At 49.7% G+C, this 16459-nt stretch overlaps 1 protein-coding gene across 2 annotated transcripts in view; it reads right to left on the reverse strand.

Moving 5' to 3' along the window:
• LOC131563881 (gamma-aminobutyric acid receptor subunit beta-4) overlaps positions 1-16459 on the reverse strand; it is a 77591-nt gene that overhangs the window by 2869 nt on the left and 58263 nt on the right. Inside the window, exons 5-8 of one of the 2 annotated variants that reach the window (XM_058814078.1) lie at positions 8608-8690; positions 4567-4704; positions 2947-3099; positions 89-333 (exon numbers count right to left, since the gene is read on the reverse strand). In XM_058814078.1, coding sequence (XP_058670061.1) covers positions 89-333; positions 2947-3099; positions 4567-4704; positions 8608-8690 — 619 coding nt within the window. Of the gene's footprint in view, positions 1-76; positions 334-2946; positions 3100-4566; positions 4705-8607; positions 8691-16459 lie in introns of both variants that reach the window. The other variant, XM_058814077.1, reaches the window with a different exon arrangement.

Below are 16459 nucleotides of genomic sequence, written 5' to 3' on the forward strand. Positions count from 1 at the left end.
TCTTTCCAAACCAAGACAGCAGCTCACCCAGTGGAGAGCCTGAATTCTCCTGCCACAAGGAAAGGAGAGGACAAACCTGCTCTCTCACCCTCTTCTCCTCGTAGCGGTGGCGCTCGTTGTTGGCCTTGCTGACGCGCTCGCTCTGCTTCTTCTGCTGCCGCGGCCCTCGCCCAAAGAAGATGTAATTGACAAAAGCATACTCCAGGAGGGCCAGGAACACGAAGACAAAGCAGCCCATGAGATAAACATCAATAGCCTTGACGTAGGGGATCTTGGGGAGAGTCTCCCGCAGGTGGGTGTTGATGGTTGTCATGGTAAGCACCGTGGTGACCCCTGTGAGGAGAGGGCAGGTGCTCTGTTACCCACGTGGGATGGTTTCCTGGAATGCTGTTCTCAGCTCCCACATCCCTCCTTCCAGCTGGACAGCCTCAGGAGGGATGGGAGCAGTGCAACTGTCAGTATCCTAAGCCCACATGCCCACCACAAATTGCTGCAGAAAATGATCCAGCAGCAAACACTTGGAGAAAGTGTCAAAGCTGAGCATCATCAGCATGATGGGGATCAGCATCCCTGTTTCTTTAAGTCCCCCTGATCTTCCCTCTTTCTCTCAGTGTGGTAGGAAACATTCAGTTTTGCTCTTTTTTACCCTCTTTTCCTTTTTTTCTCCTTTATGAACTCATCAGGCTTTACTGTGTGCTACTGAATGTCTCAGCATCCTTGGCATCGTGAGTTTATAAACTGCTGTGTGTTCCCAATGCCATGAATTGGAGAAAGAGTGGAGAGATTTCCTCTTCATGGCATTCTCTTTTTATTGCCTGCCTCGTAGGCTTCTGTCCTTGACCCCATGAGTTCCCACCTTCCTCTCACCAGCTTTACCATTCATTACATCAATTATCACTTGGACACATTCCTCCCATGGTTCTCACACTCTCTTTTTTAGGCCTCCTCACATTTCTTGCATCTTAAATAAGCATTTTGTGAACACTTTTGTCCCCATCTACTCAATTCCAAAAGCCTGATTCACTATGATTACTCTCACAACTTCAGTCCTCTTCTTCAGCTTCTTCTCAGGCTCTTCCCTTCTCTGGACTGTCAGAGTGGCCTCAGACCTGCCTCTTTGACAGGTCCAAAAACATAGCAACAAACCTTCACATTTCTTTTGGGGCTGGTAACTCTTCCCCTTCAACCTAGTCTTCCTCTGCTTCTCTAGCTGTTCTTACTACCTCGCTGATCTTCTTTTCTCCATTTTTCCTCCTCATCTCTCTGTTGGCAGCTCTAATACTCTCCATGACCTTAATTTGCTCCTGTGGTTTCAGCCCCACCTCTACAGTGATGGCTCTCTGTGTACCCTGGACCTCTGCTTGTCCTATTTCCCCTTCACCCTCACTCTGCTTTGGTGTCATTCCTGATAAAAGACTGAAAGAACTATTAGCCTTCAGTTGGGTAAACAGAAGGGAGATATATTTATATACGCACACAATATGGTCTATATTTAGGCAGTAGTCTAAATATACAAAAATCTGAGGCAAGGAAAGGGAGGATAGAATGTTCTCCATGTCTCCATTAAGAAGTGGACAAATTGCAATGGAGACTTAGGGCAAAGAGGAGCTCTTTGACTGTGCAAGCAGGTAAATCTGGAGATAAAGTGACCAGAGGAGGCTGGGGAGTTTCTTTTTTTGGAGCTTTTTATGGATAAGTTAGGTCGAGAACTGTCAGGAATAGTTTAGGGAGAGCTGTTGCAGTTCTGATCTACAATGTTCTTTTTCTGTCTTCTCCTTTGAGTCCAGATGTCAGCAGAAACTCAACAGCTGTGCTTCTCACCTCCACCCTCTTGCTTCTGCTTCCACAATATCTGCCATGGTCTCTTTTTCTTCTCTCTCTGATTGCACTCCTGTCAATGCAACTTACCCTTTTAATTTACCAAGTTCATCTTCCCTCCCTGTCTCCCTGCTCCAGCCTCTCTGAGCAGCCAAAGCCAAATCACCTCTTTTGTACCTTTGTACAACCCACCCCTCCTCTGAGTCTTCTCAAACTCATTCTCCTAGAGATGCTTGAAGCCCCCAAGCTTTGCTGTAAGACCCAGCCTGTCCCTTAGCTGCCTCTCTAAGCCTTGTCCCACTCACAGATCCAGCCCTGCTCCTCCTTACCTCTCCTATTGCCCTGGAACTTCCCCTCATGTTGCACAGCCTCATTCTCGTATACCAGCCATCCCCCCTTTCTTCTGTTCCTCCTTACAAACCCTCATCTGCCATCCACCCCCACTTCCCTTCTGTTGCTTAAAAGACCTCATTTTTCCCCCTCTTATAGGAAAACATTCCTATTTAGGGGAGCGTGTGCTAAAGAAGAGCTTGGACTTTAACTGCTGTCCCACATTTGCCTTGGCCTTGAAGGTCTTTTCCTGCAGAGAGTGTCTGTATGGGGTGTGAGCTATCAGAAAAACATGTAACGCCCCTTCCTTTACTTCTTTCATCTTTTAACCATTTCCATACAACTTTTTGGCCATCCAGCCTCATTAATCATGGAACTGGCCACTCCTGCCACAGCTGTTGGCAAAGAGGTGCCCAGATTTCTCTTCTTAAGAAAACCAGTGCAAACCAGAGTGAAGGAACTCAGGGCATGTCAAGGTCCCACGTTCCTGAGAATCAGTGACCATCTGCACTTTTGTTTAGAGAGTTCAAACTCATACCCAGGAAATTGTTGGTAGGACTTTTACTGATTCAAATAAAACAGACTCCAGTATGGGAAGTACTAACAAACAAAAACAAAACAAGTAACTCTTCTGACTGAAATTTTAAAGTTTTTCTCAGAATAAAAAAAAATTATGTCCATTTGGGACAACTTTAACAGACTTGTTTAATTACTACCTGATAAAGAAAAGGGATTTTCTTTGTTACAGCTGATCTCCCTCAAGAAAACACCTCCAAAACACAATGAAAATGTCCATACCCAGTGCCACTCGTGCAGCAGAAGCATCATAGTTGATCCAGAAGGAGACCCAGGACAGGATGGTGATGAGGATGGATGGCATGTAGGTCTGCAGGATGAAGTAACCAATGTTCCTCTTAATCCTGAAACTCAGGGATAACCGCAGATATGAACCTGCCAGTGAGACATCAAAGGAGGATGTTGGGTGAGAGGAGGGCAAGGCTGGATTTGTGCTAAGAGCTTTGGTTAGGAATTGAAGTTTTATTTGGAAAAAGTTCTCAAGAGGCCGGAATATTGAGAAATCTCCTGGTTTCTGCAGCTGGTTTTGCAGACTGGTCAGCTTTTGCAAGGGGTCCCTTCAGAATCTGCTCAGTTGCCCCAGAGTATTAAGAAGAAAGGAAATTCTACCTAAGTGACATTATTATATTATATCAGCCATCATGGGAGAATGGCTGTTCAGTGCTGCAATTGCTGTTATGGTGCCAGCCAATATGATGAAGGCTTACACAGGAGACTTTAACCCTATATTTGGGTGCCACAAGATGATTTTCCAATGTTTCATGTGCCAGCTCTGCCTCCAAACAGCAATGAAGATCTGAATCATATTTTTCCCAAGCTGTTCTAAAAATGGGTTATGGTCAGACTGGGCAAATTCATATGCAAATAGAGTACTGTTAGTTAATCTGAAGGTCTCTTTTTTATTATTTTCAAGTTGTTGCAACTTCCTCCTAATCTTTTAGCAAACCTAATGAGGATAGTGAGGACAATAAGTACTCTTTACAGTCCTTCCACTGCAGCAGGCTAATTTTGACAGGGACAAAGCAGTGCCTCTTTCATTGCTGTGAGACAAAGTCCAGGTAATTTCTCCTGCCCACCTCTGTCCCTCAGGCAACACAGGAGCCTGAAATATGGGTGTAATCCTGGCTGGCAGCTAAAGTAACAAGAAAACAGAAGTTTTAAACCATCAAGGATGTAGACTAGGAAAAAGGAGGTATTATTCTCTCACCACCATGTGCCACCTGTATGGCTTGAACACAATATTTCACCAGTCTTTTTTTGACAGGTGTGTGCTGTGCTGTTTTGGCAGTGAACTCCACCTCAGAGGAGCAACCAAAAGTCCAACCCCCTCCAACTTTCCAGCTGGCAGCATCTGAATCGTCCCAGGTATTCTCTCCAAACCTTTTTATTGCCATGTACAGATGGGTTTGCATCATTTCATAGCCCACTTGCTCCTCAATGGACATATTTTCTCCTTACTGTTGCCCCTACATTAGCTTGGAGACCCAGATGTAAACCATATAAAAAATCAGATGAAGGCTGACAACCTTCTGAAGAGGTTCTGAGCTCAGTCATTATTTTGACTAAGAAACGGGAAAAATTGGAGAAAGTGAAGGCCAACAAACGGGAAAATGATCCAGAAAGTCTTTGAAGAGAAGTAGACAAAAAAAAAAAAAAAAAAAAAAGAAAGAAAGAAAGAAAAAAAAAAGAAAAAAGCAAAGCTGGTGGGTGCAGAAGACCATTTTTTTTAGAGGAACCCCAAGGTGAAGATCCTAAGTCAGTGCCCCAGCATCCAGAGGGATTCAGCCCAGTGGATCAACAGCAGGTTTGCCCATTCCATGCATCCCTTCCCCAGAGACTCACCAGTGGTGAAGACCACTTCCCTGCTGACCAGCCTCTGCTCAATGATGGTGAACTGGGGCAGCTCCAGCACCTCCATCCCCGTGACAGCAGAGTCGTTCCCTTGCCAGAAGAAGACAATGTCATCCACGGTGTAACCATCTGCAGGGAGGAAGGAGCACACAGGGAGAGCTGAGCTGACAGGCTGCACCAGAGGACACCTCCATTTGTAATAAGGTGATCTGGAAAAGGATCCAAAAGAAAGCCCATACCAAGCCTAGCCTCTCCCTGCTGATGTGCTTTCCTTCTTCAGCTGAGCTTGGCAATACAGTCCCCAGGAGAAGAGGAAAAATTGGCCAGAAAGCTCCCATTTCTGGCTAGAATTCAGAGCAAATGTGAGGTGTGGCCCAACCAGCCTGCACTTGCACAATGTGATCTCCATGGCTGACATGGCAGGGACTCGTGCACCAGGAGCCTCTGTCAAATGCACCAAAACAGCATTTTGCTTTTTAAAAACTGCCTCCTTTTACCAGGAGGGGGAGACCACACAGTACAGACTGGTGGGACTGGGGAAACAGGGCAGCTCAGTATTAAAAATTCCCAGAGAGGAGAAGATCTACAGCAGTAGTTGAAAAGAAGTTTGAAGATCAGAGCACCTCCCTTTTCTAAGTCCTTTCAGTCAAAATTCAGATCCAAGAAGTGAACAGTCTCTGAGGCTGGGGGCTGTTTTACCAAGTGCTGGCTGAGAAGAGCAGTAATGAGAGAAGAGAGAAAGGAGAGCCAGCCTCAAATATTCATCCCTTACATTTCAGGGTCATGGGTTTGCTAACTCAGCCAAGCTTCTTGCTTTAACCCCAAAATATACCTGGCAGACAGAGCTGCCTGGGCTGGAAATGTGACCCCCAAGTGCTCTGGACTCGTGGGGAATGAGGCCCAGGGCATGAAACCATGAAACCCTTCACCCAGCAGTGCCAGGTCCACAGCTCTGCCCTGTCCTTGGGGCAAGGATTCATCACAATTTGAAACTCACTTGCTACCCTTTGGCTGTAGCTGCACGAGGGTGGCCTCAGATTCTCAGTGAAGCTTCCTGGGAGCAGTAAGAAATGGCCAGGCTTTGGTGCAGCTCAGGGCAAGGCTGCCTTCAGAGCGTGAGCTGCCCACAGACAGCTTGTGTTCGCACCTGCACTGCAGCACAGCAGCCTGCTCTGCCACCCAGCCTGGCATACAGGCCATGCCAGGCTCACAGCCACTCAGCAGAGTGCCACCACAGCCAGCACCTGGCACCAGGGCAGTGCTGCTGAATGCAGCACCAAGGAGAAATTCTTCTTTGGGGTCTAATGGTTACCCCAGATCAGAGGCAAGCCTTTGAGGACAGAGTCATCCTGAAGCTGCTGAGTGGACAAAGGGCTCAGCAGTCTGCTCTGATCTCACAGCTGACCCTGCTTTGAGCTGCAGGCTTGACTAGAGACACCCTGAAGTGCCCTCATTATCTGATGACTGTGCAGTCTCCAAGCTCACATCCTGCACTCTCACTCATGGGTGCCAAAATACAAACCCAATCTTCCAAATGCCATGCCACATCTGCTTCTGATGGAAATCTGCTAAGCCAGGGCTCCTCCTCCTCCCCCAGCTGGCATGTTCCTGCTCCCAGAGTTGTAAACCCTCACACCTTGGAGCCCCCAGGGTTTCAGGACCCTTGGTTATCCTCCTCATACACCAGCCCTGTGCACAGGAGTGTGTTTGCATCACTCAGCCCCAGGGCTGTAACCAACAGGAAACACCCAGGTCCCCCCCAGTCCTGCTGATTCCAGCAGCTCCAACACCCTCCCAGCTCAGGAACACTGTGTGTGATTTCATATGGGAATTCATCTGGCTCAGACCCTCAGGCTCCTGTGCTTGTTCCCAGTTTCTCCAGGAGGTTCCCAAGCCCATTCCCCCCAGCATTCCCCCTCTGCAGAGGTGAGCCCAGCCGGGGAGCAATTCACCTCTGCACCTCCTTAGCAGCAAACAAACCACACTGAGCTGTTGAGGTTTCTCACTCACTGCACAACATCTGCTCCAGCCCTTGAACCACTTTTCAGCATCTTCCCTCAACCCCTTCTGATTTCTCAGCTTCCTCCCTAAATTTTGGCACCCAAACCCAGCCAGAGCCCATTTCCCCCTCTCAGTGACACGTTCAGAGGCCAAACAATGCCGAGCTCTGACTCACGGCTCCCCTGGTTTATATAACAGGGCTTGCTCCAGCCTTTCCTGCCAGAGCCACGGAGCCTCCCTGAGCTCCCCGTGTGGCTGCAGCCCCTGGGCATGGCCCTGCAGCCCTGCTCACAGCCCAGGGCTCACTGAACTGAGCTCCTCCCGGATGGATTCCCATTGGGGAGGATTCGAATGCGCAGCCAGCGAAGCCCCGCATGCCGCTATCTTCATCATCCACAAATTTAACAGCACTGACTTCAAATTTACTTCCTGATCAGCAATGAAAATGTCAAATTGCAGTAACTAATTTTAGGAGATCTCACAGTTAACTAGCTCTATTCCATTTATTCTATGACCTGCTGGTGTTGGGTACCAATTTCTGTATTTTAATTTTTTTTTTTATTATGGCATTATGCAATATGAAATCGAGCGTGTTTTTCATGAAGCCATTTTTAAAAAGTGTTTCTAAAGGGAAAGGTTGCTTGGTCTAAAAATAAATGCTTCACTTTGATTTCTAGCTTTAAAGAGAAAACCAAATTTCCATTTTACTTCTAAAAAGTAAACGAACTTTCACAAAGACAAGTCATTTCCATCTGAAATATCGAAAAGTATTGATGTGACGTCTTAAAATGTCAGATTAGCAGTCTGTTTGCAGCCTGCCTCATCAGGTTTTTGTTGGATCCTGGCACATAGATAGGCAGGGTGTATGTGGTGAGGGTTATTTTTGGGGTGGAGGGATGGGATCAACAGGCAGTGCTTATCTCCTACAGGTAAGAGCCCCCAGCTGCTTCCCACACCCAGCACCCCTGCATCAGGAAAGAGCTTTTTCTCTGAGGTTTGGGTCAGTTTTGTTTTTCAAAATACATGGGTTTTATAATCCAGCCCTGATTGATGTTCCAGAGTCAAGTGGAAGAAAAGAAAATGAAGCCCTGCAGATTGAGAATGTGCAAGTGTGTAAAAGACAAAAGCTCTGAGGGAGGGAACAATTGGATCTCCTCATCTCGGCCTGGGTCTCAGGAATACTGTGAGGAAATGTAGCTTTGATGAACAAATTGTCTTGACATGACCCATTAAGAACAAAATCACAACACGGGGAACTGTGGGTAATTCCCTGCCTTCTGTTTGCTTGGTTCTACTGTAAACTGCTCCCAAACTGCTGAGGAATGGCAGAAATGACAAAAATTACATTCTGGCACTGGCGCATGCAGCAGGACCTCACTTCCATCCCCTGACCCTGCATGGGTGGGATGGGGAGGGCAGCTCCCAGCCAAGGTGCTGTGGGAACTCCCTGGTGGAAGGAGCAGCTCCCAGATCATTCCCTGATGGAAGGAGCAGCTCCCAGATCCCTCTGTGGTGGAAGGAGCACCTCCCAGATCATTCCCTGATGGAAGGAGCAGCTCCCAGATCCCTCTGTGATGGAAGGAGCACCTCCCAGATCCCTCCCTGATGGAAGGAGCAGCTCCCAGACAATCCCCCTGAGGCTGCACAGGGATTTCTGCTGCTCTGGACAGCCCTGGATGGAACCTGCCATGCATTTTTATCAGGGAGAGCTGGACCTGCTCTGCCAGCACAGCTGGAAGAGGATTTCCATGGGCATCCAGGGAACATCCAGGCAGGGATGAGGGCTTGGGTGCCACCTCCCACACAGAATGGAGCCAGCCATGAGCAAGGATAGCTTCCTTAAGGCTAAGAGATGCTTCCCCACCCTCCTGGACTGGTTTTAACGCCCAGCCTGCTGCTAGAGCTCTGTTTTCCCGGGAATTTCCCCCATGGGTGAGGAGCCTGACGCTGTGGCAGCCCTGAGGGCATCCCCAGGAGCGGGTGGCATCAGGTGGCACCGTGTGGCAGGGGATGTGCCCGAGGCATACGCACAGCTCTCAATCTCCAGCGTGCAGTTCTGCTGGTCCAGCGGGTACCTCCGCAGGTCCATCATGCAGGCGGCTGTGGTGGTGATCCTGAAAGGGAAAGAGGGACAAAAATAAAATTAAAACCAAATATTTTTCTTAGCAAAAAGAAAAAGGAATGAAAGGAGAAATGAAAGGCAGAAGTGAAAGTCAGGCAGCATTTGGGGCCGCTGTTTCCCTGGAAACCAGGGAGATCCGGGGTGGGAGGTGTGCAGGGAGGGGGGCTGGTGCTGCTCACCCCCAGTGGCACGGCACAAACCCTCCGTGGCTCACGTCAGCAAGGCAGCATCTCTATCAACGGGCTGGGGAGGGACCCGTGTGCCCGCTCTGCCTCTCCCTGGAGAGAGACAAAGAACCCGGGAGGAGGCACAGCCCCGGCTGGGGGGAGAGGAGAGGACAGGAGAGGCTGCCAGCGTGGAACAGAGAGAGAGCAGGCACGTGTGTGTGTGTGGGGCTGGGGATGCATTGGCTCCATCACCCAGCAGTGACCTATTGCTGACCACATCATCACCCCCCTTCCCTCACAAACTGCCCCAAACCCCCTAATTACAGCCCCCCATCCCCATCGTGCCCGCTTTGGCACTGCCAAACCCAAAACCCAAAACCCCAGAGGGCTCTGGCAGAGCCCTCCTGCTCCATGGCCCCACTACCTGTGCACAAATCATGGTGTGGTCATCAAAGACACTTGGGGCATGTGTGTGGGTTTGTGTGCATCCCCCCCCCAAATAAATATGGGGAGAGGATGAGGGTGGGTGCTGCTCTGGGGTGATGGAGCATGGGGAGGACACAGAGCAGGGAGGTTCAGCTGAGGATGCCAGGAGGGTGTGTGTGTGTGTGTGTGTGTGTGTGTTGTACAGGATGGAATATTTTTGTACAATATATTGTACATCTCTGGGATGGGGGGTTTGGGGCTGGCACAGATGAGGGCATGAGAGGCAGGGACAGAGTTAACTCCCCAGCATGGCAACAGCGCCCTGGAGTTTACAGGCTGCCCCTGTTTCTCAGATCTATTGCTCCCCTCACCCTTTGATGCAGTCTTCTCCCCGTGCAATGGATGTGTGCAGAGTGCTGGAGAAGGGGGGAGAGATTACTGCATTCTCCCCCTATTTTTTCAATTAACCATCTGGAAGGCATTAATCAAGCTACACATTTTTTACTATGTAGGCATAACCAGTGAACTGTTAACTAGAAAGCTTTATCTTCTGAGCCCTGTGGCCTGGGAGAGAGAAAAGAGAGGGGAAAAAAGAAAAAAACAAGAAAGCAGGAGGATGAGATGGCGAACCAGTGAAAGAGATGGGAAAAAAAAAAAAAAAAAAGCAAAAAACATCAATGGTAGAAAAAGAGACCAGAAAGGGGGAGAATATGGGAGAAGCTGGGCATAAAATTGGAAATGGGGAGGAGGGGGGAAGAATGTGGGAGGACAGAAGGTGGGAGAGGGCTGCCCCAGTGGGGGTATCAGGGCAGGGGCTGTGGCAGGGCAGGCTGGCAGCCCCGCAGAGCTGCTGGCTCTTTAAGAAATCTCGTGTGCTAAATTTATCTTCTCTGCTGTCTGTGAAGTCTGTTTGTAGGAGATGAAGCCTTGAGGAGAGCCTTTGCCACTGCCTGCCGTGCTATAAATAGATCCGAAGAGACGAAGGGAATTTATATATATCCTCACTGGGTCTAGATACAACACTGCAACTGCCCTCTCTCCGAGCAGGGGGCCCAGGCGAGCTCTTAACCCTTTCATCTGTGATGGATTTGGGGTGGAGGAGAAACCTCTGAGGGGGGAGAAGGACAACAGGACAGGAACCACTTAAAAAATTACCACTGCAGCCTTGCCCTTGCGTGGATTGCTTTCACATCCTCCCAGCTGGGCAGTTTCAGCAGGGCAGCTGGGAACACAAAGCCTGTCCCACCCTAATCCTGCTGCTGTGCTGGGGTAACTGGGCATTGGGGTGCTGGGGGGAAGCAAAAAGGGGAGCTCAACCTTGGCAGGAAAGGCCAAGGTGGGAGGCGCAGAGTCCACGGTGGCCGGCGCAGGGAGCAAGGAGTGGGATGAGTCATCCCCCAGTGCTGCACACAGCATCCACTCCCTGGATTATGCTGCACCCCTGGGAAATCGTGGCCACAAACGCGCTTCCCCGTTTTCCCTAAAGTGTGAGATGCAAAAAAAATGTATTAAATGAAAATTTTCCACCCCATTTGTGGAGCCCCCGTGGGCTAAAAAACCTTTGCATAGTGTCCATCCCAAAATCGCAGCCTGGCTGGCTGGCTTGGCTGCAGGAAGGACATGCAGGCTGCTCTGCTCACACAGGGACCCTCTCGCCAGGATTTGCTGATCACCTGCAGTGCTGGTTGGAAATGCAGAGCGTGACACAGTGAGATATGGCTGCCACACTCCATGCACCAAACCCTGCTCACGCTGGCAGCTGGCATAAATCCACATCCACGCCAATGATTTCTGCAAGATCACACCAATTTGTATCAGCAGAGATTTACATCAGGGCAGAATTTAGCCCTGTTGATTCAAAAGGAAGGGACAGGTAGGACAGAAAGGAGAAAAACAAGATTAAGAGGACATTTGTCCTCAAAAAGCCAGATCATTTCTTTCTTTGCAATTAAAGGTCAGCTGTACCCACATTGTGTGGCTCAGCATCCTCCAGAGATACCCCAGTTAGATGCAGATCCCAAACTCCAGGTGATCTGCCCATGTAAAGCTGCTTGGGCAGGTAAAATGGGAACCATGTCAGGCTTTACTGTGGTTTTTGAGCAGAGGTGGCACAGCCATCCCCAGCTGTGCCAGGCTGTAGCCACCTGCTTGTCCAGAGAGTTCCACCTGCAGTGACTGCCCAGCCTGGGGACACCAGCACTGCAGAACCAGCAGGTGTGGGGGCCTGGGTGGAACAAGATTCAAGAGACAGCTGGTCTGGGGCACCAGATCCAGCTCAGGTTTCCTGGGAAGCCTCTGGGCTTCCTAAACCCTGATAAACCAACCCAGCTTGGGGTAAAGCAAGATGTATATCCCAGAGAGGATGGAGATGTTTGATTCTTTAGACTTCAGGTCTTATGAAGCATCCTGGACACCAACTTCCCTTTGATAGACCCTGCTTGAAGAATTAACTTTCACCTGCTCCTAGAGGGGCCAAGGAGAGTTTTCTCCAGCTGCTTTGGTGGCTGTGTGGGACAGGTGGGACTCATGGAGGGATAAGAGGCTTCACACACATCTTGCAGTCAAAGGGGAGCATGAGCAAATCTCAGCCACCCCAGTGACATTTTGGGGTCACAGCATGTGCCTCCTCTGGTGCAGAAGGCCACAGGACCAACATTTGCCTCATTCTTCCATGGGTAAAAAAGTACTACCTTGATAGACTCTGAGCTGTTGTGTGAAGAGATGGGTTTGCTTGGCATGTGGGAGGCTGCATGGGGAGGACAGGATAGGGGATGGATGAGGGGGGTGACCCTCAGGAGCTCCTGTCTCAACAGGCTTACGAGAAAATCAGGGTGGAAGGAAAGTAAGAGGTGGAAAAATGAGGAGAGATGATGGCATGAGCACAGCTAGGGAAGGCAGGAGTGGAGATGACAAAGAGGAGAGCAGAGAGCACAGAGCACAGGACAGAGGAGAGGGTAAGGGAAGGGAGGAGGAGGATCAGGGGACGCATGGCATAAAGCAGTGTGGAGAGGAAGAGCTGGAGGAGAACGAAAGGTTAAAAGAGGGAAAGGAGAGGAGAGGATACTCACTCAGTGAGCAGGGAGATGAAGAGACAGGGAACAAACCATCATCCTGTAAACAGCTCTAGACAGAGCACACTGCCTCCAGAAGACGTGAGCACAGTGAAAGGGAGCAGGGAGCGCGGGGACCAGAGGGAACGCCAGGGAAGGATGCCACCTTCCCCGTGGCGCTAGCATGAGGCGCTGGCGCCCGGCCAGCCCGCATCTTCTCCCTCCCCCTCCTCCTCTCCTGCTTCTCTACCCACCTCCCTCCCCTTTTAAATTCAGAAATTTGTGTGGTGTGAAATTTCATCTGCTTTGACGGCGATTCACAGAGACACTGCCCGTGGAGGGAGCGGCTCTCCCGCGCCGCGCGCTCAGCGAAGCATCCAGCGCCTTCTACAATGAGCCTGGCCACCACCATAGCACCCTGCAGCTCCCCTGGCCTCCCCCAGCCCCTGCCCACCCCACAGGCCTCAGGGCCAGCTCCTCACAACATTTACAGCTCCTTCCCCACAAAAAAAAGACATCCATGCCCTTGGTTCTAATTGTGTCTCCTGAGGTCTGTAGGCGGTTGGGCCATCCAAGTAGCCAAAGCCTGAGTGCCCTGCTACTCCAGTGCACAGCTGGCAGGCAAACATGGGTCATCTGGGGGGACACTGCTGTGGAGAAAGCACTGTGCAGCTCACAGAAAAATAAAAAAAGGAGAAAAGGGACATGGATGAGATGTTGGGCAGCTCGGGCAGGCTGATGGAGATGCCCTTCTCTGCCTGTATTGTGAGTGGATCAAGCAGGATACCTCACCCTGGAGGGCACCCTTGCTCCCAGGAGAGGTAGAGACCACCTCTAGAAAAACATCCATAGAGCTCTAAGTCATGCAGGGCTAGGTCTGAATGTCTGATTGTTACAATGAGAAAAGCTCTGCCCTCTTGAAGCTGGGATGGCCAGAGCACATGCTGGCATGGGGAGGGTGGTGCAGCCTCGCCTGCTGCTCTGCACCGAGCCTGGCAGCAGCAGAGCATGGCCCCAACACAGCTGCAGCTCAAAAGGGAGCGCTCAGGTTGCTGCAAACCATCAGTTCTCCACAAATATTTCAGTTCTCTGACATGAACACCACCAGCCATTTCATTCCCCCTCTGATCCTCCTCATCACTGTTTACTTATTAATGGCTTCTTCTGTCTTATTTAGAATGATTATATAAGTGCACGGGCATAGAGCAGCATAGAAGCTGCCATTAAACCCTGCTGCAGTCCAGGGTCTCCTTTCCATCTCCTCCTTACCCTGGTGCTGGGCACCTTCAGGGGAGCTGCACATTCAGCTCCTGCCCCAGCCACATCTCCCTCTGCTGCAGGCTCTGAGAGCCCTTGGCCATCCAGCATCATTAATCCCAGCATCATCTCCAGCGTGTTGGGAGAACTGAGCTCACCAGCCACAAGTGTGAGGGGTAAAGGATTACTTCCCAAAAATGTGGCCTGATTGCAGAAGCAGCCAGCCCAGGCTTTCTAAGGAGGATTGAGTAGAAGACAGAAGACCATTACCTTTGAGGCATTGCTAAAGTGAGTGGGGGGCTTTTCCCTTAAAGCTCATCCTCACAAAATAAACTTCTGCATCATGACTGTGTCTATCCCAGCAAATTAAAAATGCCTGGCATTGGTTTCTGAGGGCAGTGTCAACTGGCATGGAACAGTCTTGGCCTACTCTTCAATTTCTACCCCACTGAAAAGGGTCTGGCTGCAGAAAGCCTGTTGGGAATGGTCACCAGCCTCTGCTGGGCTCTGACTGGAGATGCCCAAGGGACTGTTTTGGAGACAGAGCAAAGCCAGGAAACAAACTGACTGTGGAGGACACTGATGTTCAGTGTCCAGGAATACTCCCTGACACCTTTGTCTTGGAAAGGACACTGACTAAAACTCAGTATGGCTGAGAACAGGAAGGGAACAACACAAATTCCCCCAATACTGCCTTTCTAATTTCAGGAGAGACACAGCCAGCAAACACCTCACCCTATTTCCCTGCTATAGATGAAGTGCCATGATGCAGGGACTAACACAAACACCCTCACAGCCAAAGACAAACATTTAAGTTGCTGGTTACAACTTTCTGGATTCCAGATCTCCTGAGAAGCTAAAGATGCTCCCATCCCCTGGGGATGCAGACTCCCAAAGCTCCCAGCAGTTTGCAGCAATGAGGAGAATGGATGGAAGCTCAGGTTCTGAAGGACTTATTCAGGCTCGCCCCATGGGGCAAGTTAGACTCCTACGGGAATTCTGGTGACTAAGAGTAGAAAGAGAGGCAAAATTACTGTTTTGCTAAACATGGGAATAAAACCAAAACCGAGTTCTTATTCTGCACATTCTCAAAGTCAGTCATAAAAAACATGCTGGCAAATGTCACCTTCTGCCTGGCAGTAAGCACAAACTTCCAAGGGCCTGGAGGGATTTATAAACCCGTGGTGAATTTTGCCATTCTTTTAACACAGCCTGATCTTTGCAAACTCCTGGAGGTCATGATTGAACCAAGAGCAAGGCAAGGATATGGAATATTTTCCCCTCGTGTCCGTTTGCCTAAAACTGACTCCACAAGCCTTGGCACAGTCCTGCTAAGGTCACTCTGTTTCCAAAAGCATCTGTGCTTGCATAGGCATCCTTTGATAAATAACAGTGTGCACTGCACTCAGATGGGAGAGGAAAAGGAAGCTTTTCTAAACCATGCTTAGGGTACCACTCTTCTTAACCAACCATTTTTCCACCCTGGCAGAGTACAAAACTGCAAGGTTTTGTTTTTCTGCCCTTTTATTCCATCCCAAATGCACCATGCATTTGGCCAGCTTCCAGCTGAACTGGGGGACAAGAGACTGGTGGAACACCTTTAAAAATGTTCTTTTCCTACACTTGAGTTTCAGATATCAGTGACTTGCACTTAACAGAGGTATCTCCCTTCAAGAGCATCAGGCTGGCACAAACAAACCTATGGGAGGTGGCAAAGAACAGGCAAAGCCCAGGAACAGGCTTAAGAGTGGTGGCTGGGCAGGACATGCAGGAAGATGAAGAGATGCTGCCTCAGGAGACAGTGGATGCTGCCTGACCTCTGTTTCTGCTAATAAACAACTCAGACTCATAGTAGATGCAGCACAGGCAGCAATTCCAGCCAGGAGGGTGCTAGCCTTTGTTCTTGCAAAGATGCAAGGATGTCAAGGATGGAGGAGCAGCTTTGGCTTTGCTGCTTTGTCCTGGTTTAGTAAGCTCCAATTTCTTCCACATCTTCTAAGATTATTGAGAAATTTCATATTATTAAGCTTTCTTTAAGTGTTTCCTGTTAAATCCATCGTCCCAACCCTAGGAGACAAAAATGCAGGAGAGGCTCTATCTTTAACCTCAGCTGGGGAGCTGAGCTCTTAATTAAACACTCTCACCTACCTAATGAATTTTTCTTCAACCTCCACATCTTTGTGCTAAGGAGCTGACCCAAGGCAAGGCTTGGGGGTGGGAGCAGAACAAGGCTTCAGGACTAGCTCCAAGGGGATGGATGATGGATGGATGGATGGATGGATGGATGGATGGATGGATGGATGGATGGATGGATGGATGGATGGATGGATGTGAGTCCAACTTTTTGCACCCTAGCTGCCACAGGGGAGATTTCTGCTGCCTTTGCCTAACCTGCAGAGGGAGCAGGCAGAGCTCCCAGAGGCAGGGTAGAGCCTGAATCATCTCTCACATTTCCAGAGAAAACTCTCTCAGGGAGGGAAAGGGAAGCAAAAATAGTAGATTTCTTCCCTGCTGGCCTGTGAGATGGGAGAAGAAAATTGCTCAGTGGTCTCAGCACAGAAAAAAACTCCTCTGTGTTAAAAACTCCTGTCTTAACCCATCAGGCCAGATTCTTGTGGAAAATCAACAAATACCCATGGAGAAAACAAGGACATGGCTGCAGACAGCATCTCCAAGTGAGACAGGAGCAGAAGAAACCTTTCTACTGGTTGGAGAGCTAAATAACCCCAGGCTGGGACCTGGGGAATGCAGCACTGCCAGGGCTGGATCCTGATCAAGGGGCAGGTTGGGGATGGGGGCTCTGGAGAAGCCCCCAGGAGGAGCCCCAGCCATGGGGAGCAGAGAGGGCAGGCTCTGGGGTG

Source organism: Ammospiza caudacuta, chromosome 14 (assembly GCF_027887145.1).
Source record: "Ammospiza caudacuta isolate bAmmCau1 chromosome 14, bAmmCau1.pri, whole genome shotgun sequence".
NCBI lineage: Eukaryota > Metazoa > Chordata > Aves > Passeriformes > Passerellidae > Ammospiza > Ammospiza caudacuta.